Raw genomic sequence first — 26074 nt, 5'->3', positions numbered from 1 at the left:
ACCCGGAGATAAAGAGGAAGAGGGAGAACAAGAATTAAAGGGGAGGGAGGAAAGAGGATGGAGAGGGGAAAGGAGCATTCACAAATACACATGTAGAACTTTGCCATGTCGATGCTGCTCTTCATCTCTTCACCCTCCGTATGACTTCAAAAGCCTCATAGTGGAAACAGTACAGTAACTTTATTCTGTTAGCAATGTCAGGAATGTTATAAATCTGTTTTGCAGGAATTCGCTGAAGATAAACTGAGCCAAGTTCAGCTCATCAAATACACAAATGTGTTGTGTCAGAGTAGTGTTGTGACTTGTGTTTCTGTGTCTGTCCAATGTGCGTTACGCGTAAAGAGAGGAAGAGTGTGTGAAAGGGGAAAGTAAATCGAGCACCTCTGTCTAATCCTGTCCCGTCAGGCTTATTACTGTTGCTCCGTGAGACCACCGCTTCTCCACAGAGTTCACATCCTGGAGTGTTTCAACTTTCTCAAGAAACACGGATACGTTGCAATGAGACACTGATCTGCTGAATCGGCCTAAATGTCAGCCACTCCGGGTGTCGAAGTCATACTGATCACATGTATTTAACAAGTCCATGTACATTGCAAGAATTGACTTATCACCTCAACCAACGAAGGTTGTGTTTTGACACCTGTCTGTTGCTTGGTTTGTGGGTTTGTCATCAGGCTTGCACAAAAACTACAAAACAGAGTTCCACAAAAGTTGGTGGAAGGACGGGACATGAAGGAAGAGATTGATACGGACTGCTTTTTGACATATTCAACATTTTCCCAGGTAATAATGCACGGATGAAGGCATAGAAAGGGAACTGATATCTATGAGTTTGTGCAATTTGGTGCAGCAAGATAGAATTTAATGGGACTATTGGGTCTAAGCACAGGAAAGTGCCCTCTTTTTGTTGAATCCCTCACAGTTCAGTGATTTCAAACAAACCAATTCCTTTTTTGAGAGACAATTCTTAATTGCGTAACATTCATGGAACCTCGCGTGTATGACAAACAATAGTCAATGACCATGTCCACTGTGCTGCAACATACAGTGTTACTTAAAATACATTTTGAACAATTATAAGCTCTGTTCACTCATGTGAAGTATTGTTGAATTCAGTTACCCTGCAAGGTACGTTGATGATCAAACCTTGGATCTTGTTCAGGCACAGATTGACTGTGGAGAAATTGTTCCTGTGCTACATGACCCTGCAGGACATCCATTTCTTTTCACTGCACACAGCAGCACTGCTAGAAAACAATGGCAAATTGGACACCGAAAGACTTATCAACACTTCAAGTACACAGGCGACGTAACTGATGGATTTTTGCTGTTGAACGCCTGCTGGGGTCTGAACACATTAACACCTCAGAGAAATGTTTTTCTAATGCGAGTATCTCTCAAAAACTCACCAAGAGTAATGGTAAAAATCCACTGTATTATTGATAACGCACCAAATCTAAGTTGTCTTCCTATTCCTATTTTGCTTGTACATTTAATCCGATGATTTAGATTATTACCTGTTCTGCTGTGTGCGTTTCCTCTGAGCAGTTTTTATGATTGAAAGCTGAATGTTCTGGGCTACACTTCTGAGTGTGAATGTGAATTCTTTCTTGTTTGTGGCGAGCGTATTTGGAGCAGACTGGGGCATTTCTCTTATGGCAGACTCAGCTATGTGTGGTTGTGGTTTCCACGGAGTCTTTACTTAGGATCTGTCAGTTTGTTTTATTAGGCTCCTGTTTACACTGAAGCACTGTCTGTTTTCTGACAAAATGCCGCAGACAAAAACGTGCATTTGGCTTCAAAGCTGTCCGATACCCATCTCTTTGAGTCTTTGTATACAGTATTCATGATATATGTAGCCTGCTCCATACCCTGGGTTTACAGAAATGTGATGGATCAAAGAAAAAAATCCATAACAGGAAGATAATATATGCCTCATGAGTGCCAGCTGACTTCCCCCGCCCCGATTTTCAATAATGACAGCCCCTATCTAAACATAGCCCCCTGTCACACATACATCTGAACCTGTAAAAGTGATTTTGCCGAAGCATTAACTGCGTTGGCATCGTGTGGGAACAGAAGCCAGAGTCAATTTTCCATGACAGTTACTTGGAAAATGTGCCAACTCGGGATCCAGTAAGAAATATGAGTTATAAATCTTCATCCACAGCTGTGGCGTCAACAAAAACATGCAAAAAGATGCAGCATTTATAAGCAACGAGATAATATTATCTTTGATGTGACACAAGAGGAATGGTTGAAAGACGCCGCCATTAACTATTTATTAATGTATTTGTTCCTTTTTGCGCACTTACTTTTAATACCATCTCTTTCCCACATGTTTTTGTCCATGAATTCTTTTTGCTAATGGTTTATCAGGGTAAAGTGTCTTTGAGTGCCTCTAAAGGTCCCATGTCTCACACATTTGCAGGGTTTTATCTGAAGGTTTGATATCCAGAAGATATATTTGTGGTTTTAAGTAAAAAAAAACCTTTCACTCTCTCCTCTCTCATGTTTCTCTCTAGAGCTCAAACAAGAACATTGTGTGTTGAGGCCAGCCAGGGGAGCGTGCATGGTCACAGAGTCCAAGATCATCGGGGACATCAGGGAGGTGAGTGATCGGGCAGCTGGTAGAGCAAGATGGGAACACGGTGAGTCGATTACCAGGTGAAGGGAGTTGTCTACCTTTCCGTCATGTCAAGACCACATGTAAATTTGAATGGGATTTATTGGAAGTGCAGACGAGAGACTATAGCGGCAACATCAAGGCGAGGTTAAGTCAGTGGATACCATCACTTAACTGAGAGAGAGGTTTGCAGTCCTGACACAGCCAAAAACATGGCTGGTTTTAAAGTAACTCATAAAACAACGTGATTGATACAACAGGGAACCTAAAACATTTAAGTAATACAACAACTGGGAGAAGAATTGTGTTACAAAGGTTCAACGCTGAAAGGTCATAAACTAACTAATAATAACAAACAATAGTCCTTAAAAGAGATTGATCAAAATAAAGCAGAGTTCAGGTAGAAGGAGAAGCCAAATGATTAGCGATGTCATTGTGACATCACAAAGTTACGACAGTCCTGATGGCTTGTTTTAATGCACAGTCTCTAAATATTTCTCCACATTTCTCCGTGGATTGAGAACTTTGAAACTTTCACATAATGTATGTATTGACCCTAGACAGACAAAGAAATCTGATAATATGAGACCTTTAGAAGTTCTGTGTAAATAAAAAGAGCTATCATTCTTATCGTTATTATATAACGCAAGAATCTTGTTTTTCAGTATCACATTAATAACAGCTGTGGTAGAGCCACTTATTTACATGTTTAAGTATAGTCAGAAAGAAGGGATCATATTTTGTTTGTTTGAAGTTTTGTTATTCCAGTTTCAGTAAAAAAAAAAGAATAACTTGCCTCTTGTTCAGCAAAAAGTGACATTCAAATTTAAGGCTTGTATTATTGTATTACTGAGAAGGCAAAAAGGCTTTTGGCATCTATTAGAGGGGAAGGCCGGTCCTTATGCTGCAGTGCATTGTCTTTGACTAAAAGCCGAGATGTAAATTATCCTGCTTTATTACTGTAGCTTAAAACCCAAGAGACAGACATTGTGAAGTTCGCTGAAGAGGGAGAACACCTGCATCTAAAACAAATGGTTGCATCTAGCTAGCGAGCTAGCTATATAGCCTGCTTGCTAGCTTATCCAACAAGTGCATGTACTGTAGGTTACAGCCGTTTTTTTTAAATGTCATCTAGACAGTTCCCAATAGAATTGGCAGCATTAGCGTGGACTCTTAAATAATCTACTTAAATAATCATTATTTCCTCATACAGCTGTAAAATGCGTGAAAGTATCATCAGTCATCCTCCTGTGTCTCTGTTAACAGTTTAAGTGGTCTACCACATTCATTGTTAATTAATGCACGGACGTTGTACAGTCAGCAATTTGGAAATTGAGAAAATGGACTTTAAAGCAACGTCCGACTTGAAATATTACAACAAAACTAAAACCACAAGATGTAAAGGATAAAAGGGAGGAGAAGGAGAGAACAGGAAGGTTTCGTGATTTCCACAAACAGATAAGGAAAACTGGCTTCACATCCGACTGCACATTTCACTTTTCCCCTTTCTCATGACAAACCATTATTCTGCTCCACATGTGACTCACATTCAAGTGAGCCTTTTGACATATATTGTCTTTCAAGAAATGACATCTTGCTCCATTCACTGCTCCGAGCACAAACACATGACTCAATTAGTTGCTATAGTTGCTGAAAATGTGTAACATGGAATTCGTGCAGTAAATGTTTCACTGAAGGCATGTTTATGCATGATGAGTTTGTTGGACATGGTGCAATGTCACGGCTCAACTACTTCGTATTATCGTATACAGGCCTATTTATTCATTATGCACACGATCAAACGTAATGAATAATAACACATAGAAGCGAAAGTGGAAATGGAAAGATATTCTCATTCTCACATCCAAGTACAGCAATAGTATTATTAGATTAATGTCCATATACACAATTAAACTTCCCCAATATTTCAATTACTCAAGTTGACATGCACCCCCCCACACACACACACAGACAGACAGACACACAACAGAAAAGGCAAACTTCTACATGATTAAACTTTGCACGGACACACAGGAAGTTAAAAATATTCGATTGTACTTACTGTTAAGCATTGCATATTCTCAGGGCGATTGGTCTCGGGGGCAGCACCATGGTTTGACAGCACAGCGTCTGAAATGTAGACAAAGGAATCACGGGCTGAGACAGTGCCTTTGGAGCACATTTCTCCCTGTGCCAACGCAAAACAGCTTTCTTGATGCACAAAACAAAAATCCCCAAGTTGTTCTGAGAGTCCATAAAAAGTGATTCAGAAAGATAACAACGAGCAATTATGGCAACAGCTGAGCGGAGCAGCCGTCGCTGGGCTGGTGTTCAAACTTAAGCGAGCACATAAAAAGGCAAAAAACAGGCCAGCAGAGTCAAGGAAAATCCCGTAAGATGCGAGGATCCAACAAACTGCCCAAGAGAGGAGTGGAAGTGAGAACAAGTGAGAAGGAGGGAGGGAGGGAGGGGTGAAGAAGAGAAAAGGAACTCCTCTCTCACTCTATTATCTGTCCGTCACAGGGCTCCTGGGAAGTTGCTATGGTTACAGGGACTCACGCCTCAGTGTCCTTTTAACTATTGCTCATAAAGGCAGCATTCAGCTTAGGGCTACAATGCAGATCTCCCCGTCTCCTTCTTACTGCATTCCCTTCTGTTTTTAAACGGGTTGACAGCTCTCACTTCATACAGTACATCTTATTTTTTACTTTCTACATTTCCTCTGTCTGCACAACTTCCCACAGAAAAACCCAAAGCATTCCCTCTCCAAACAAAAGCACCATCCTCCTGCTGTTATTACCATTCCTCTTTCTATACTCCTCCATCTCTAACCCATACCTCCATGACCAAAGCATGGAAATGATTTGACCTCAGACTGTGAAACGTTATTTTCAAAACTCTGCCAACCGAGTCTGAACAGCCCCAACACAAGTGAAAGGGTGTAAGTGGATCAGTGACCTTCTATGAGCCTTGCAAAATATTGGAACAACAACATTATATACACAAAAATACCTTGAAATGTTTGCTCAAGTAGATTTAGAGTTGGGGTTGGATGTTAAAAACACATTTTAGCACTGAATGATAGTTTAACATATATAGTTTAAATTGAAATTGTTGCAACACTGTTGTTTTACTGCTGACTGAAGCTAACTGAAGCTTTGAGATGTCTGAGAAATCAAGTTATTCTTGTAACTACTAGTCACAATAAAAGTACACAGGACTACACAAAGCTTGGCAGTAGAACATGCATTTTGTCCCACCAAGAAAAACAACAGCTGCTGGTCATTTTGCCAATGGCCAAAAATGACCAGCAGCCATTGTAATTCTGATCTTGACGGGAACGGGAAGTTGACAACAGTGACAACTCATTTGAATCCTGAACTTAACCAAATGGTTATTATTTATAATCTTGATTTGAGTCCGTGAACCGCAACAAAGAACTGTTAAGCAAAAAAGTCTTCGACACATCAAATTAAAAGAAACTTGAACATGTTTTAAATCATAGACAAACTCTATGAATTTAATAATTATTAATGTCTGATAGTATTTGATTTCCTATGAATAGGAAATGTTAAATTTACACAAGATGTCTCCTACGTCTCTCAACGGTAGCACGACATCATGAGCGAGCACGCGGCAAATAGTGCTGCACACACCAAGTTAGAGATCTCTTATGTTATTATGAGAGTACTGGTTCAATATGAAACTGTGTCAGGACCCAATAGTGCCACTTCAGTCTAGATAGTTAATGGGAAACATTGTAAGAGCCAAAAGTTTTAAGTTTCAACATCATATTGTAATGTGAATATTTTGCATCACTCAGTACAGTACAGGCAAAACAAGCAAAGAGAAGTAAAAAAAGCAAAAGAGTTTAAAATGTATCCGTAGTCCACAAGTAGATTCGAAACTTAAAAACCTCCCTAGATTTTGGACACAGTTTCTACTTTCCTCTGTGGCCCTAAAGTTTAACCCCAGAGTTTAATCCCAGAGGAAAAGGTCCAATCCCATAGTTGCGGTTGCCATCGTAACCCTGGGGCTTTAAAAAAAAAAAAGATTCTGTCACTCCCGAATCTGAAGCCTCCAGGGGTCCAGCTAAAGAGAGGGGCTAACCTGGCTGGCTTCAAGCCCAGGAGAGGAGCCTTTTGTCTGGCTAAGACATCGGTAACATGGGGCATATGAGGGGAGCAGCTGGCAACGAGCAACATCCAGAATGACTGACATAAAAATGGGGGGAAAGAAAGAGGAACAATAGGGGAGGGAAATACCGGACAGTGGGAAAAGTATACACAAGAGAAACCCGGAATTGGGTAAAAAAAAAAGCAATGTAGTCAGAAAAGGGGAATAAGAAAGAGAGGAACTTAAAGAAAGGCAGAGAGTGGAATCAGATGGGGGAGGGGGGGCAGAAAATGAAGACGTGCAAAAGGCAAGAAGAAAGAAAAGACATGTTAAGGTGCTGGCTGTCTCAATCAACCAGTCTCAGATCTGCCACAACATAAATAGCCCTGGACTCTGCCCAAATCAAACATTGCCCCACTCACTCCCCCTTTTCACCTCCTGTCACCAACAAACAAATAAACACTTGATGGAGAGAGTGGCAAAACCAAGGAGGGAGAAGACTTCCTCCCGTTCAATTCACTGAGTCTCTTCAGATCACCTCAAGTATCAGGAGAGGATTGTTTAAACTGCTCACGCCAAGAAATAACAGTCAATAGAGAAAGTGATTGTAATGAACTGGCAATAAACATCAAAATGTACTGTATAGAAGTGATGGGGCCAACAACCAACATCTCTCTCATGATGCAAGTCAATAGAAATGGAAATAGTTCAGCCAGAGTTCAGTGCACATCTGACAGCAGCAAATACACACAATTGGATTCATGATGCTGACAATTTGGACCCAAATGTCTTTCTTAAACAAGTAAAAGGTTCCTTTTGACTGCATTTAGAGTTTTGTTCGACCGATATATCGATTCACACTCGAGTCGCGGTCCCTTTTGCAAACTCTCCAGCCTTGCAGCTCTTGATGCAGCTCTATTTGGTGAACACAACAAGTAAATCTGAAGCTCATCACCACGCTGAAAGAGTGGATTCAGTCTTGTGCCTGAGGGCGCTTTTGTTGGTCAATGGACAAATTGATCCTTTAGATGAGGGGAACGATGTGGAGTGTGTGCAGCAACATAAAACCTCTGGATTCAGTTCAGTTCTTTTACATGTTCTCTTTGATGAGGTCGGTCATTATTGTGCACAGTGTTGCAGCTATAGTGTGTGCCCTAACTGTGATGTAGACTGAAACACTGCCTGCTGTTATACACGCATCCTGTACTGCCATCTTAAACATTGGAAATCTTAGTTTAACCGAGTTTCACAGTGACTTTCTGACCAACACGCACACAATAAAAAACAATCCATCTTAAGTCTATGGGGATCATCTTCATCCTTCAGTAGTCCAGCAAAAGATTGGAGTGATTTTCCCCCTCCATCAAATTTCAGTTGTAAAATATGTCACATCTAATACTGGATAATCCACTAAATCCCGCAGGCCAACCGGTCAACGGTTGCGATAAAACCGTCAGTGAGCCACTTGTTCACATTTGTTGACATGTTTATTAAAACTAAAGCTGCCAATTTTCCATATCTGGGACAAAGGTCATGCTTTAAACAGCTGAGCTGACTGAGAGGCACTGGGGATGCTGATCTGTTCATTATGATTACTGCGCAACTAGCAAGAGTGTCACCCACTGACTGAAGGGTCACATGCATACAGGCGTTTACCTCCAAGGCTAATGCTCTATCTCGCCATGTCAAAGAAAATTCACAGGATCTGCTACATAATTTAACGGGCTTTTCCCTGGGACATGCCGCACTCCTCCTCAAACTTTTATGGAAATCAGTCGAGCAGTTTTTGTGTAATCATGCTAATTAACAAACAAACAGACAAACAAAAGCAGATGAAAACTGTAGATTCAGATCTGCACGAAAATTCAATGGGTTTTTCTTTGGGTCATGCCCCACCACTCCAAAATAATTTCATGTAAATCAGTTAGTTAGATAACAAATAGAAAAACTAAAGCAGAGGAAAACAAAACTACCCTGGAGGTGGTAACTAACAGATGGTTTTCATTGGACAGTGGAGGAAAAATTATTGGATTCTATGAAACCAACTACGCTGGATTGTTTCTGATCCCATGGAAGCACATTGGTTCCACTGTAAACTGGCAGATGTGTAGATGCCCTTCATGATCCACCCTGTCATTCCATTTTATATAGGTCAAGATCTGATAAGTATTCTGCTTCTGTTTAAGAGGAAGAAACACTGTTCTAAAAGGCTACAGTTATTACAGAGAGGTTTGCAGGAGGTGGAAAAAATAACAGGAACATGCTATGTACAACAACAACACATATATTAGATGACTTAGTGCTCGGACATTATCAATAAATAATGAAAAAGCAGCGTTTAGATGTTTCTACAGTAATCTTATATATTATAGGGGGTTCCTATATGTATTTTTTTCCACCCCTTTAATGTCATGAAAAGAAGATAGCAAAAGTAGAACATACATGCATATTGTAATACAAACATCAAACTTCAAAATGGATGCACAGATAATTTACAATACATCTTCACCACACGCAGTTTGATCCCTGAGAGGATTGCATTTTCAGATGCTTGAGTTCTCTGCACCTAAAGCGGAGTGCATTTCAAACATGACACAATAGTATAATATTGAGCATGAGAGATATTTGTGCCTGACCTGTGCAGCCATTAAACAACTGAGTCATTTACAGCCTGATAACACATAGAACAAGACAATTACTGTTAAGTAACGGGCAGATAAATGTTAAATACTGTTTAGTGACTGACGCATTTCAGTTCCTGTTTCTGTCTAAAGCAAATAGCCAGATTGGATTATGTCTGCCGTGTCAATGTGTGGTAGATTGTCCCTGATGGGGATTTTGTTCAAAGGATTTGAGGTGAACAAAACATTCAGAGACTGGGATGGGATTTCAGATTACAGGCTGAATTGGTTACGCCAAAATCACCAACTTCTACCAGTTCACCAGGTTTGGTCACAACAGCAGAAATAGTTGCTCACAATAATAACAGAACATAAGCGAGCTAACTGATGAGTAGAGGCTTGGCATTGGAAAGTAGCAAGCGGAATAAAGTTTAATTTGTCTCACAACACAGTATTTCTCACGCAGTTACTCTAAACTAAGAGAGCAGGGAATCACCAACAAGATCATAAATATTCCTGCACATGCATTCCACTGAGTCCCTTCCCTTGTCTTAAGTAAACACAGCAGGTTTATAGTGACACTGACAATTAAGAGCATGAAAAAAGCTCCTGTTGTATCATCGTTGCAAAAGCAAAACCTGAAATTATTTTTTAAGAATACTGACAACTTAACTATGCAAAAGAGCCATCAAGATAAGAAATATGAAAAAAAATACATTTTTATTATATTCCTTCATGCACGCTCTCTCTGTGAGAATTATGTGTCATTCACACAGAACTGTCAGTATGTACTGCGACACGTGCTATAAATATCTGCAGAGCAGGATGGGAATATGCTTGTTATCAACATGAGTGCACCCCATATTGGCACTCACACTCCGACCAGTCCTGCCCACTTACTTACGCCCACTTTCTGCAGGCGCAACATGTCGAGGTTCATTGGCTGTGACCCTAACACATGGAAGTGTCCGCCCACTGAACATTGTGCTATTTGAAAGTTTGCAGTCTGGAGAGATTCATACTTAAGGAGGTGCAGAGGTTGAAGAGTAGAGGTGCCAACATCATCTGTGGTTGTCTGAGATGGACTAGTGCATGTGCCCCCCCCCATCAACCTCAAACTTTCCAGAGGACAAAGTGTTCCTGCAGTCAATCCTCACACTTTTTATTTACTGTTTCCTGTCTCGTCTCTGCTAAGATGAAATTGAATGCGAACTTCAAATTTTCTGTGCAGCTCACGTTATATTTACATTATATTTCATTACAAAAGGATCTGTTAGAAAAATGTCAGACTCACCTCAAGTTTTAAGTTTTTAATTTCACAGGCAAAGCTCCTTGTGTTAGCTCTGCTGTCGCTCATCTGGTTTAATTCTTAATTTAGAGACATCTTGTGCAGAGGATGAAATCGACTTAAATACTCATTCAAATGTCTTATGACGCCAATGGTCGACAAACATTGGTGCCACTTATCTTTCCTGAATGGACGTCCTCTGAGGACCGTGTGGGCGTGAGTGTGCTTGACTGACAAGTCTCTGACCATCCTATTAGTTTTGTGGCACCTGTTAGGTTGAGAGACATCACACCGTGTCAGGGACAGAATCGGTCTGTCTAAGTTCAATGGAGAGTGAATTCCATAATGTGAGGGAACTTTATTTTGAAATATATTTTAAATAAGCTTGTTCAAGTGGAGTATATCGTTCTAGCAAGAGATACAGACAAGTTTCATTTGGACAGCAAATGTGTTTTTCCTTTCTTTTTTTCTAGACTAGCAATTCCAGTTGTTCACAAAACCAAGATTTACTTTGTTTATATTATAGAATAATAGCTGATAATGTCAGAGGAGCAGAAAATGCAACAGAGCAGCGGAGTATGAACTACTGGGTCAAATGCTTCACTTCAGATCAAGTGGACATGACACCAGGGTCAATAATAGCCCCTCAGAGAAAGCATCAGATGTATGTCATGTCAGAGATACGGTACGCTCATCAACACATTGTCTCCCATAATCACACACAACCAGTGTTTACCAGAACAACTTGACAATATAGAAAACACCCCCTCCTCCGTGTCAACGGCCGAGCCTCACGCACACACACACACAAAGTTGATGGCATTGCGTAAAATTTAATCTGCTGATTTAAAGGCACAGCTTGCCATCTGGAAAGGCCTGACAGTGTTTATTTGTGTGTGTGTGTGTGTGTGTGTGTGTGTACAGTGTCTGGCTCCCCATTCATCCATTATGAATAGTGAAACAAGTGTGTGTATGAAGCAGATGACATACTTTTTAAGCACGAGCCCATTGGCTGTTCAGCTAGTTTTCGCTTTCACGCATATGGAGAGCACCTGACCCACATTGGAAGCTTGTTGGAGGGAAATGTATTAGAACATGGTTAAAAACACACACACGTACATGTCACCGTGGGTCAGTTGTCTTCATATGCAAACCATAAAAAAAAGGTAGAGCGAGGAGAGTTTCTCAAATGCTCTGTATTTTTCTTTCATTAGTAATAAAATGACAGAAACAAATCTACATATGCCTGTGAACAAATACGCACAGATGGGTGGACAAACTTAATCTCTCCGAAAAGTACCGCGCCATCCTAATGACCATCGAGACTAATGAAGGGAAATTCATTTTTCTGTTTTTGTGCAGCGAGCGCTTTTGTTCTCTCCATTGTTCTGTACTTAATTTACTACCATGCACAGTTTATCCGAGCAGATATTTTCTATTACTTTAAGCATTTGACGAAATTGAAAAACAAAAAAAACACTACACAGCCACAGAAAGTAATTGTGTATTATTATTTTCCTCTCTCTCCAAATTTAACAATCGACACGTGTGCACCACCTTTGAATGTAGTCAGAGCCAATACAGAGCTGTATTTCTACAGTATTAGGTCTTCATCACCGCATCAGGCAAAATTGTGTCCTGCAAATCTGCACAAATTTTCTTGTCACTCCTTTTAACAGAAATGTTGTTTGGCTGCCACTCATGCACCGTCTTTCTGTTCCTGCCTTTCAACGCATGTTTAGCAAAGTTAAGACGGCAGCCTTTTTATTGCCTTACAGTGTAATTAGCTGTCAGCGCTCCGCAGATTTTTGTTGTAGAGGCGGTAGGAAAGTCAGTCGGTCTGAGTCACAATGGCACTAGAGAGTAAAAAGAAGAATGACTTCCAGCAATCTGTAGAAAAAGTATATCTCTTTAAAATGTCGCTTTGTCAAAGTCGAAAATAGAATAATTGCATTACTCCATCTATCAGTACATTTTTACTTCCGAAGCTTCTCAGTAGCTCATAGCCCTAAACCCCTTATTCCTCCACTAGCGCAAAAAGCTTGTTTTTTAGTAATGAAAAAAATACACAAAAACAGCCAAGAACTGCAGTTTTTATAAAATGTAACTTCAACAGGAGTACGTACTGTATTTGTTTAGTGATTCATTTGACGTTCTAGTAAATTTACGGCAGCAAGGTCTATGTGGGATTAGATCAAAACACTCCTGTTCATCATAAAGAAGCAACATGACGACGCACTGTGACGTCTCGCTTTGGTTTGGGAGCTGCCGCTTTGAAGCCTCGAGGATTTGGCCAGCACCATGTTTGAAACCAGAAGAAACCATATTTGAAGAAGCAGGGGAGTCTGACTGAGCTTGAGGTACGGCCAATCACATGGTGTCTACGCTTCAATGTATAGGCAACCGTTCTTTATCATCCATTTTACTTTAATTGGGACCATTATTTACAAAATTAATATCATGCTGTATTGAAGACTAAAAAAAAAATTAGATGACTTCCTGTGGAATCTGCCTCTGCTGGTCATTCGAGAGAATACAGGTTAGTCCTTTCCACAGACCCAAAGTCTGCATCCAATTTCTTATACAGTCAATGTTTTTTAACAATAGAGGAATGAGCTGTATCAGACTTGACAACACAAGTAAAACTTGTTAGTTGAGCAGAAGAGATTTCTGCATAATGAATGCCCCAAGACAACTATGTTTCCTTCCCTTCCGGTAGGTCAGGACGATGCTGCATCATGTGTAGATGTGCCGCCGACTTCCTCGTCCAACATAATTCTGCCTCCAGGGATTTTGGCTTGGCACTGCCCTGACTTTGAACTGGCACAGCTCTCTGACTGAGGGATTAGTGAGACACACTGATACAAATGGTGCACCTCTGGTCAGAGTCTGTGCACATCAACATGGATCCATTCACGATCAAGCCTTTTATATTTTCCATCGGATGATATTTGCATACAAAGTTAGACTTTCTTTCAAATAGGATATTGATTGTAGGATTGTGACAGTGCAGCTGCCATGTCCAAACAGCTGTTACTCAGAACTGTATTAAATGTAAATCCTCTCTCAAATGCAACTACACAGGCAGAGCACATGCTTTGTATTTATCTCCCCACTGCAAAATAATTATATAAACTCTGGGTAGGAACTGTAGCAGTTTGATAATGCAATGCTTAAACAGAAAATGGAAATTAAACATGGAGTAGTTTATTTTTAACTCTGACTTAAGTTGGACTTAATTCATTAATGAGATGATGACTCTGAGTGATGCTAGAAGTTGTAGCTGAAGTTCATTTCATTTTAATCATTAACAAATCTGAGGCCAACCAAACCCAAAATGGATTCATGTCACTCCAACAGTATTTATAATTTTTTTATTATTATTATTTAGTATTAAGTATTCATTTACAAACCTAACACTAAACCCAACCATATTCCTCACTGTTTTTGTGCCTAAAATTATGGTAGCATCTTGTGAATATTTGGAGCAAATTAAATCTTTAAATAATTTGCATCTACAAAATATTACTGGTTTCTATTTTGGGGTTAATTTCAGTACATGCATCTATCTAACCCGTATGTGACTTCAGGGAAAGTCTACAGAGTACCAAAAATATTGCTACACAAAATATTGCCAGCCCAAACAGTGCATACCATAATTCCCCAGGGTGCTGCACAGAAAGGAACAAACAAATAAACCAACAGAATTACAAAATGCACACATCCAACCACAGCTCCCCCTGAGCATGACCACAAATATAACAAATACTGCTCACTGGCAGCTCAAAGGTTAGATAAATTATGGTACTATTTATAAAACTCTATGTTCAACTTACTCAAACAAGAGTCATCAGGAGATAACATATGCATGAAAGAGCAGATAAGTTGATGCGTTTACAGTTACCTGAGGTCACAACCCAAAATGGCAAAAGGCCACGACTTTACAACCTGTAAACTGTGAAGTTTAATGAAAACATTCCAACTGGTTTTCCAGCTCTGCTGCAGAAGCAAAGTGATGACAGATGGATGGACGTATGGACAGACACTTTATCCATTTCTCCCCGTTTCTTATTGAGGGATGAAAAAAAGCATTATTTTCTTTTCGGTACGAATATTTTTAGAAAATCACTATAGAGATGTTTACTCATTTATGGAGAAACCAAAACACATGGTAAACATATTCATAAAGAGATTTATGTGTCTCAGCTTCATTACATTCAAATTACAGGAAAAACTGAAGGATGTTAAAGATTGCTGCTGTGGCTTGGAACAGAGGTGCGATGACGAGAGGAAAAACTTTGAAATTGGCCTTGAAACCAAAGCATTACAAGAACCTGATGAGCCTGCCAAGCTCCCAGTACAACCCTACTACCTCCGTTTCTTAATATAAACTCTAATCATGGTCTTGGGTGGAAGTTAATGTTAGATTGAACTGTTTGTTTAGCAAATGGGTTTTTGCATCCTGCCACAATACCTGGGTACATAATAGTTGGACTGAGGACAAACAGACAAGTGAGAGAGATGTCAGAGTGATTAATAAACTTTGATGTCTGAGCAAACCCAAAGTGGAACATGAATAAAACTACAGGTAAGGGAGGGGAGGGGCATGAAATGGAAGAGACAGAGAAAAAGCTCAAGGATATTCAGAATCGGAGGCAAAGAGAGAAACATAAATAAAATTGACTATCAAAGAAAGTGAGAGAGATAAAGAGGGGATGGACACACACAGTGATACTCTAATGAATGAGATTTTGTTAATTTCCGTGTTAGCGCCTGTCATGGTGCAGCGGTCCCTGGCCTACATTCTGCCAGCTGGCTACACGCAAGTGCATGCACCCCCCTCTCACACACAGACAAACCCACACACAAGGATCAGAGGAGACAGTAGTGGGGCAGTATTGCCACGCGGTAAGATTAAAATATTCTGCATCCATCTAATACTGCTAAGCACGCAGGGTTTCATTCTTTTATCCTCTTTACATCCTCTGAAATTTACTTAAAAAGTTGCTTTCCCACACCTTCTGAATATCATTACTAATATTATAGTTAAAACACCCTGCAGCTTCTCATCCCACAAGCTAAAAGAATAATTTGCCTGTGTTACCCTTGAGTATAAGGATGCCCTCATGCAAGCCTTGTAATGGTTTCCTGCTGGCTGAGTCTTGCTCAATCTGATACCCTTGTCCCAGTTCCATCCACAGATGCATAAAACTAATTTTAAAGTTGCATGAGGTAGATTAGCCTAGTTCAGTGTAAATTGGGATGGGTAACGTAGTGTCTTATGATAAACGCTATAAGCAATAGGAAAGTCAACGGTACTAAGCGTGAAAAGGTGCATGTGGGAATATATGTGTATGTGCTGATGTGCAACGTTTGTGTCCCATGCACAAAAGGTGGGGTCATACTGTAAGTAATCCACCGAGTGGGTAAGCCAAGCTCCTTAAAGTGGTCTTCCATAGAAAGCAATTGTGACCAATTTAGCTCAGCGAGAGAAAATTAGATGAGAATTGACAGATTAGCGGCGCATGCAGAGAGTAACAAAGGGCTGTTTGAAAGTAATGTCAGCAACAATATAAACACACAAAAGAGAAATGCACGGATGGGGGAAACAAGCAATGAGAGGAGTTAAGAAAAAGAAGTGGAGGGAGAGAGTACATCAGACAAAAAATTCATAAAATAAAAGAGCTAAAGCACACCAAAAATAAAAATAAAAAATGGTCCATGCTGCTAATTTGCTGCTTTGCGATGCAATGTGCAACTTCCAAAATATCCATGAGTGCATTTGATACAGTCAAGAATAATAACACAAACATAGTACTCACCTAGTCTAGGCTGCCCTTAATGCTGGCACTGAGTAGCATAACTCCAACACACACACACACAACCACACACGCACACACCACCCCCAATGTGAAACTACGAGTGAGTGCAAACATAAGTAGAAGGAGAATGAGCACTCCGGGTGCGGAGAGCAGAAAAATAGATTTCCAAACAAATGTGTCTGAATGAGAGTATGGGTGTGTGTGTGGGTGTGTGTGTGTGAGATGGGTGGGTGTGTGATACCGTTTGTCTAGCAGCGAACGGTATAGGAGAGCTCCGACTCTCTCTCTCTCTCTCTCTCTGGCAACTGTGACGCTTCACTTTCATCCAGACTCCTCCCTCCCTCCTACTCACGCCGTCTTTCCCTCATTCGCTCTCCCAATCCTTCTTTCTTTCCCTCTCTTAATCCCTCACTTCCCCGGTCACCCCCACCTCCCGACCCAAAGGCTGATAAAGACTTAAGAGCAGAGAGCCTGACACCCCGGGCGCACACAGACATGTGAGAAAATGTATACAGCTTGTAGTAACAGTACCCAAGTTGTGTCGCCATTATATTCAAGCTTCATTCGCCCCTTTAACACTGTTGTTATAGCTTTTATCTTTATTTTATGACATCTTTTTCTACACTAGCTTTTATCGTCATCCTGTTTTCCAGAACTCCAACAGAGCTTTGTACAATTTGAAAAGTTTTTGGAATCAATATCAAATGATGCCAGAATGCCTAAAGAGTATATTTTTCTATACCTTCGTTAAACACCCTTTGCAATGCCCCCAAAAATTTAATAAAATATGGATAATATAAATAAAATGCCAACTTTCAGTGCTTCACACAATCTGATGCTAGTTAAACACTTTTCAGTGAGTTCATCAAAAGTACCAATGTTTGATGCTCAGTCCTAAACATCAGTGTTCCGGCCTTATTGACGGAATAATGAATAATTATCAAGTTAACTTACCGGTGGTGTGGCAGTTGTGTTGTGTGGCCACTTTAAGATGCTTCTTCCTCCCCAGCTCTTCCCCCAGTAGGTAGTACCATCCTTGAACTTCCTACAGCACACACACACACACACACACAAACAAAGACTGTCTATATATGTATATGCAAGTGTGAGTGTGTGTGCATGTGTGTGTGACTATTCACGAGTGCTGAGTTGAAGCTTGGGGATTCAACCTAATGAGTGCTTCATTTAAAATGAATCTTCTATGTGAGTGCATAAACATGTACAGACACACACATGCTTGCTCCTCCAGGGCTGTGAGCACTGAACACAGACACACACACACCACATACAATGCTTTGGCTTATTCCAGCAGCTGATGCCCCCGCTTCTGCACTTCTGCCTTGTGGGCCAGATGGTGTGTGTCTCTGCGCATGTGTGTGCGTGCATGTGTGTGTGTGTGTGTGTGTGTGTGTGTGTGTGTGTGTGTGTGTGTGTGTGTGTGTGTGTGTGTGTGTGTGTGTCAGACTACAGTACGTGTGTTACATAAAGCCGTGACAGAGGGAGTCTGATGTGTAATCCTGATGATGTGGACACAGTCTTGCAAACAAGAACATGAAAACACCATCATAAGCTCTGCCATCATTTTACCCTGTGCTACACATTCACCACAGCACACACATGCACACATGCATGCACACACACACAGCCAGTCTCCTCTTTTACACTGAATACCGTGATGCCATGGACAGTAACAATAATCTCCATTTTAAAAGCATCTTATCTGAGTGGACAGATAACTGCAGGCAGTGGGACAAGGGGGGAGGACGGGCAGGGGACTTGTATAGAAGAAGGGGGAAGGGAAGGGAAGGGGAGGGGAGGGGAGGGGAGGGCATATGTCCTGAAAGTCAGGGAGGGATTTACGCCATCGTTCAATATTACCCTGCACATGTGACAAAGGGGGGAAAGAATGGGGCCAACAGAGCTGTTAGTCGGGCAGGAGACAGACGAGAGAAGGGAGAGAGCAGGGGATGAGGAAGAGGTAAAAATCGCAAAGTGACACACGGGTGCAAACAAACAACAAGATGTGACAGACGAGCGAGCGAGAGAGATAGAAAAAAAAGTTGAGTCTCCTAAAGCTCCCCAGAAGATCAAGAGCCAGGAATGTATGGGTTTGTAAGGGATGAATGAAAACGACCAACAGAGGAGAAGAATGGATGTAGAGACGTAACTCCCTGTGATTCAAAGCTAAATCTCCCTCATTAGCGTATCAAGTTAATTAAATATTAATTGGTATAAATGTTAGACGAAGGAAGCAATAAGCCTGACTAAAATATCATTTAATTCCCTTGTTTGTTTGCCTCGCTTGATGTGGACGTTAAAAAAAAAAACTCAGTGGAGAGAGTTGAAGAGAAAACAAGGGGTTTTATAAATCTGCAGCTGGCTTCATGTTTTTCCAGCTTTACTTTCTCGACAGCAAATTAAGTTTTATTTTGACTTCTCAGTCTGAGAAACAAAACAACCACAATCATTAACGGAAAGCAGACACCATTTTCTGTGTCACTCAAACTGAAATGAAATGTGCCTCTGAGCTTCCTTTGAAGCCGGAGACAAAAGAAATATACATAAAAAAAGCTGCTTTCAGACATGCACTGAAGTCGGGACCTATTCCAGACACTTTACCAGAGGGGTTTCCATGTGAGAATGCAAATGTCCGAGTCAGTTGCTCCAGACATTTAACCGACTTTTCCTGCCAGCCCCCTAAAGTAAAGGAAAATGTCCGGAAAATGTCTAAATGAGTTCTATAAAGTGAGAAAACAGCAAAACAATGACAGCGAGCGGGGGTGTATTTGGTGTTACGAAGAATACAAATATCTCCGGATGAAAAAAAGAAATGTAGAGGACGCAGACGAAGATGTCAACTTTGAAAGACAAGTTTCAAAAGCTTTTGGTGACATTGACGGCAGTGTCTATGTGCTGTTCACAAAAATACTGTGATTTCAGCAGTGCAATATATCGGTCATGTCCTTCCTCCTGCAGGCTCCACCCCTCGCATGAAGGTTCCATTAATGTTCCTGTTGTTGTGAACGCATCTGACCCAGACAATCTCCTGCTGCATCCTTCATATGTGAAAGAAAAACTTTTTACTGAAGATTTTACTGAACTTCTATTATCTACTTCACAAAGCGTTCAGATTTGAATGGTTCATTAGGGCGGACTGCAGAGTTCTGGACTGGTGAAGGGCAGCAAAGTGCAACAACTGATCCTGGAAGTACACAAACTGACGAGGCCCACAAATAAAGGGTAAAAGCTGCTGCTTCATTTTCTCTGAGGCTTTCATATTAGTGCCTTAACCACATCACATGGGTTCTCTGCTTAAATCCAGGGTTGCTGACCTTGGAAAACAAGCAATATCAGGCTACACTACACAAAAAAATCTGCAACCGATACATGCAATCCCCTCCCGTCAGCTACACCCGCAAAACGAGAGAGAAGAGAGAGAGAGAACGTGCACCGCTGTGACTTGCTCGCTAACTACTGGCTATCGTCTTCAGCAGTGTGCATCTCCACTCATGCGGTGGGGGCACGGGCATGGTGCGCACAAGTCGGTCAGCGACAGACGGATAGTGTTTTTATTACAGTCCTGCAAGGGCCACAGACACAGGCTTCTCTTTTTCTCGACAACTTTATTGATGGCTATCAGGACATGAAGAGGATGTCAATTAATTTGATAAAAAAAAAAAAATAAATAAAAAAGTGTTTCAGAATCAACTTACAAAACAATCCTAACTTTAATATAAAGCAGAATCAGGTATATTTGCCAATAAACAATAGCGTCCTCATACTGTACATACTGCATACTATACATTTACTTTGTCTCAAAAGAACAGAAGTACTGAAGCATTAAACACAATTTGCAGTGGTTACTGCACTAAGCACGAAAATGTGTGCTTCATTTTTAAAATGAGAGTATGTGGCACAGTGCAGGGAAAACAAATACTCAAAGCAAACGGAGAGGGAAGGAAAGATAGAAATGGATGAATTAAGGTTCAATAATTAAAGAGTGAAGACAAAGAGCTAAGAAAAGCAGATGTGTGCATTTACTTTACAACCGAAGAGAACCTATTTCATCTAACTGAGCCACAGCACAACGCTGAGCTCCTCATCTCGAGCTGCCGTCACCTGGGACAGTTTGGGGAGAACGACTGAGAGCTAAGTGTTCTTCTTTATTATGATGTAGGTGTGTGGGAAGAAGTGGTGTCAACCTGTGTGTGTCTGTCGGTGTGTGTGTGTGTGAGTAGTTGTCCTCTCCACATCCCCTGGTAGGTACAGAGAGTCTGAATATCAAAGAGTTTACTCTCACTTTTCAACTAGTTCTAGTGTCGGTGTCAGTGAGACTAGACAGCGTTCAGCCAGTAAGCACAAAGGCCAAAGCAGCAGTTACACTCAAAGTGTGATGAGAACACTTTTGGACACAGCAAACTGAGACTGACAAAAGGAATCAGCTTTGGGCTTTTATGATGCGCTGCTTGTTCAGATTTAGGACATGAAATACACTGTCTCTAAGGAAATACTCAATTTTATTTGATTGGAATATTACACCGCAAAGTTCTGTAAAAGTGCATTTTTGCACTAACACTGTAATTTTCAAATCAAACTTTTATTTTATTGCCTCCACCAAGGAGGTTATGTTTTCACCCCTGCCTGTCTGTTCGTTTGTTTGCTTGTCAGCAGGATTGTGCAAAAACCAATGAGCAGTTCTCCAGGAAACTTGGTGGAAAGATGGGAAATGGGCCAAGAAAGAACCCATTACATTTTGGCACGGATCTGTACAAAAGGGGCAGATCCAGGAATTATTTTTTTAATCACTTTAAGATTGTCACAGATTTCCCGGGGAATAATTGATGAATCTTGATGAAAAAGAAAATCTGACATATTAAGAGGACTGATGTCTTGGAGTCATTTTGGTGCAGCTCGATACAATTTCGGGGGAACGTTTAATGCTACCGAGTGTCATTTTATTTTAATAAATGAAAGACATGACACTCTGAGACTTAAATCATAAAAGTCGTGTTGTTCATGTGTGTGACCCATGACATTTCAGAGGAGAGAATGACTCAAAGTGTGTTTCGCTCCAGTATCTGGCGGCAGTGTTCCTGTGCGGTAACACTGGTAACCCTAAAGTGTTTCTTCTCAGCTATTGAGGTCACTGGAATTCATTCACACTGAAGTAAACTGTCAGAGTCACGGTCTAACGGACGGACACACGCAGGAGAAGAGGTAACGTTAGAAAGACGGCGCTGAGGACACGGTTCGCCGATCATCCTCATATCTGTTATATCCGTGTTCAAACTCACCTCGTCTCTGTCCATGAGGGAGCGGACACCGAAGCTCAGGCAGCCCAGCAGTGCACTCATCCTTTCGATACACAGAGAGACAGACAGACAGACAGAGAGTAAAAATAGATGAATATCCCTGAATAAAGCTGATGTGTCATCTAATTCAGTTCTGACATTTGAAATGTCTCCTATGACCCAAATTAATTTACTCAAATAGACCTAAGAGCAAAGTTAAACTAATCAATGGGATGCTGTGTAAAAAATATGGGTGCTGTTAGAAGCAAAATAATCCATAACAAAGGACAAAACGAACAAAATACGCTCTACTTGGGGAACATTTGTCATGAATAACACAACAAAAGTGACAGTGATCTAATTAATTATCAGCTTTATGGGCATGTATGTGGTGGAGGAGTGAGTTGGGATATGTTAAGTTACGCGTACATGAGAAAAACAGCTCTCGACATCCTCCCAGCTGTGCTGGACTAATGCAGCTGCAGATGCTGCGCTGAGGGCAAACTGGCCCCCAGCGCGAATGAGCACCTGAAATGTTTCTTGCCATCCCCTCGGTCGGATGAGCCAGTGACCGAAAAAGCTCTGCTGCATTTACAGAACGTCGAGGAGACCCTGCTGATATCATACTCGCCTATTCTAACACAACTCCCTGAGAATCCAGATTCAGCCCTTCCAAACTTTTTCACCAGAAGAGGCAGCCTACATTTTATGCACATCATAAATCATGTATTTTTCATCCATGCATTACTAGGGGGGAAAAGTGCTTCAATTTAAGAATATTGTGGCAATAAGGCATATTCCATTAAAATACCAAGATCCTGTCGAGAAATAGTAACTCTACACCCCAATCCTAATATAGAGAACTTTTCCTTTTTTTGTCTAAACATACTACAGTGCTGCACTCCACTACACCCAAGAACAAATAGTGAAACTATCGGTGCAAAATTAATGAATGAAATAAGAAAACTAAAATAGCCAAGGCCAAACACATTTAAATCTGCTAGATCTGGATTTTAATTTGGGTCTGCACCAAAATCAAACAAACTAACAAACAAACACAGAGGGAGGATATAGATAATAAAATCCAAAGGTTTCTGTTACATATGATAGTGAACATCTCTTTTGTTTCATCCTCAAAGTAACACGGTGAAACACTGATCGAGCTCTGTGATGCCTCGAGTGGGCAGCAGCTGCAACATAAACAGTTATGCCATGTGGAAGCGGAAATATAGCATCGACGTGCACATATGCAATATGAACAATACAGCAGTGTGATTTAACGCTGCTCCTATGATCCGTCTTTTCATTTCACCAATGTGAATTTACACGAGCTATAGTTTTTGGGTGTGGAGAAATAATAAAGGGGACACCCTGATTTGATTTGTGAACACTAGAGTGTAGATCTTTTCTTTGCAGCACGTTGTGTCATTGTGTCCATACATTACAGGAGCGCTCACATTCATGCAAGGATCAGCTGGGTTTGGCTACAGCGGCACTTTGGCTTGTTCTGTGGTGCTTAAAGAGGATTTGCTTTCCACAACTTCCCCACAGCACTCGTCCAGTCGAATAATCACCTTTTAATGACATTTCAGGCTTTCGCTTTATGTATACAAATATTAAGTGTACTCCTGCAGAGGCCACTGGTTGATTGTGCTTCCCACTTACCGCATTTGACCATGTTTGCAGGTGAGAAACACAAATAGTCTTGTACGAGTTGCTGCACAATGAATCCTCCACATGGTCCTTTATTTTTTACTTGTGCTACATGAGCCGTTTCTGCACTGGAATGTTTCATGCTGATAAGACATCTTGTACATCTTAACATCTTGTACTACGTGGGCCACGACGCACAGCCCATTAACATTAAACAAAGGTTGTTCACAGAGCAAAAATCCTTGCAGTACCTGTGTCTCCACCAAACCATTAAATTAGCTCTTGCAACAGACCTGCCTGAACGCTGACGTTCGGGGCCTCTGAGCTTATAATTGCGTTCATCACATAAGAAATTCCTGCTTTCCTTTCCCCGACACTCCCTTTGCTCACAGAGGTATAAGAGTTTCAGAGTTTACAAGTGCGATGAGGATATATATAATTTTCAATTCAACACAGGGTCCTTGTGTGGATTTGGAGCACATGCATGTCTGTTAAATACATTAGCGTGTACCATAACCTAGATTCTGAGTCTCCACCCTGGTGTCTTGGAGTTAATTTAAATCTATAACAGATTAAAGAAAAAAAAGCAAATTCTGTATCTGACAAACATAGTAAATGATGGCTTTATTATTACCCACTTTTCGCTCCTTGCTTATCCCAATTATCAGCAGCAACCATTTGGTGTGAATGAGGCTTAATTGCGCACCAAAGATGAGCAAATCGCTCTTAATCTGTGTCCCAGGAACTGTCCCAAAAAGGTCTTTATCTTTATAATCATTCTATGATCTAAGCTGAACCAAGCATTTCACTCTATACAGTGCAGATGCATACATCCTTGTATGTAGTATTTGTTTTTACTCAACTCAAAACAGCAGAAAAACTTTGAAGAACGTCAATGGGCTCAAAGAGATTCTTCTCCATTCATGGAAAAGAGCTGTTAAATATATAAGTCATGTTATTTAGTATTTGCGGCACATAGTGATACTTTTCTTCTGTCCCCTCAACGTAACATTGCACACAAAATTTGTGACTCATTCGACCATATGTCCTCGATCCCCAGCAATGACCCTGTTTCAGCACAAGTCTGATGAGGCAGAGAGGCGAGAGTAACACATTCGCTCTGCCAGATTCAGAAAGAGGCATAGAAAAGAAACACACATACACAGAGACAAGCGAGACACAGCAATATGCAGGAACATCAATTATAAAATGGAATTTTGTTGACCTAGTAGTGAAGCTTCGTGACTACGCTCGCTGATGTGTCGCAGCTTCATGGAAATAAACAATTTAAATGTGAGTTTGAATGAAAATCAAAACCCCCCAAAAACACATTCCTTCAATACTATCACGAGTCACACGATCACCAGCAGGTACCTTGTTGTGGAGTCAGAGTTCCACATTGTGAAGAGCAGTCTCTTATGAAGGTCCGTCTCACTGACAACACTGTAAACAAAAGGGAAGAGAAGAAGTCAGCTCCTCTTTAACTTTGTCTTTAGGCCAAATACAAGGCATATTTTCACTCGCAGTGCCGACGTGTCTGCTTTCGTTTGCGCCACTCAAACACTTTATGAATCTCTTTAAAATCGACTGTACACAGAGGAGAGGACGTCCTGGTGGTATAGCTCGACACACAATTCTTTCAGTCTGGAAAAACCTTTAAAGAGTATTTGTAACTCCTTAGTTCACTATATGATCTGCTCAGACTGAAATGTTACATAAACATTTACCTACAACTTCAACTGCTTTCAGACATGCAAGTGTTCGCATATTTTCCCCATGTGAGAAAGCAAATGTCCATAACATCTCCTACTAGCAAGCGAGTGGGTACATTCCCAGCAGGCGAGTGGGCGTGTTGATGATGTTTCCAACACACAACGGGCGCAAACTGGAAGAACACAATGCAGTTAGAGGAGGCAGACGAAGATGTCAATTTGGAAAGATGATATTTGAGAACTTTTGTTGATAAGGTTTGATGCCAGTGTCGATGTGCTGAAAACAAAAACACTTTGCTCTCCGCAGCATGTTAGATTCTGCCTCCTGCATGCTCTACCCAGGTGCCAACCCTGGCACGGACGTGGACTGTTACAGAAATGTTCCTGTTGATGTGAACGTGTCCGACCCAGACAATCTCCTGCTGCGTTCCTGAATAAAAGCTTACGAGTCAGAAGCTCTGTATATCTAAAGCAAAGAGGAGCATGGTTTTATTTACCTGGTGGCATGCAGATAAAAATGTTTAGCTATGATTAATGGCTATAGAAACTGTGACAATGACTATAGAATACATGTCTGAATCCTCACAAGTAAAAGGTTTGTAAGAAGATGGGGTTTCTACAGTGAGGAACCATCTGAGTCTTCTGTCTGTCTGTAGGATCACTGTCTGGGGACATGCCAACCTGGAGAACACAGAGAAAAAGACAAATTTACAGGAAATCCAGTTTCCAGCGTTGCCCACATGAGCTTTTTCTCTCTGCACATACCTTAACATAAGAGTCACATGCCCCCTGGCACTCTTCCAGCATGCCCCTCGCCTCCAGAACTGTGGACACATAAAAATAGAACTGGATAAATTATGAAACGGCTCATTCCATGAGATCATATTATGGACTGTTGACTTTTTAGTCTCATTAATTTTATACGATATGCACATCAAATTTTAA

At 40.9% G+C, this 26074-nt stretch overlaps 1 protein-coding gene across 2 annotated transcripts in view; it reads right to left on the bottom strand.

The window, feature by feature from the left end:
* Nucleotides 1-26074, bottom strand: part of rgs3a (regulator of G protein signaling 3a) — a 145384-nt gene that overhangs the window by 101381 nt on the left and 17929 nt on the right. The window contains exons 4-9 of one of the 2 annotated variants that reach the window (XM_035141577.2): nt 25895-25953; nt 25716-25810; nt 24792-24860; nt 21768-21828; nt 17428-17518; nt 4689-4756 (exon numbers count right to left, since the gene is read on the bottom strand). In XM_035141577.2, the coding sequence (XP_034997468.1) occupies nt 4689-4756; nt 17428-17518; nt 21768-21828; nt 24792-24860; nt 25716-25810; nt 25895-25953 (443 nt within the window). Of the gene's footprint in view, nt 1-4688; nt 4757-16473; nt 16759-17427; nt 17519-21767; nt 21829-24791; nt 24861-25715; nt 25811-25894; nt 25954-26074 lie in introns of those variants that run through there. The other variant, XM_035141580.2, reaches the window with a different exon arrangement.

Source organism: Hippoglossus stenolepis, chromosome 18 (genome assembly GCF_022539355.2).
Source record: "Hippoglossus stenolepis isolate QCI-W04-F060 chromosome 18, HSTE1.2, whole genome shotgun sequence".
In the NCBI taxonomy this organism is placed as follows: domain Eukaryota; kingdom Metazoa; phylum Chordata; class Actinopteri; order Pleuronectiformes; family Pleuronectidae; genus Hippoglossus; species Hippoglossus stenolepis.
This window is presented reverse-complemented; position numbering and strand designations above follow the sequence as displayed.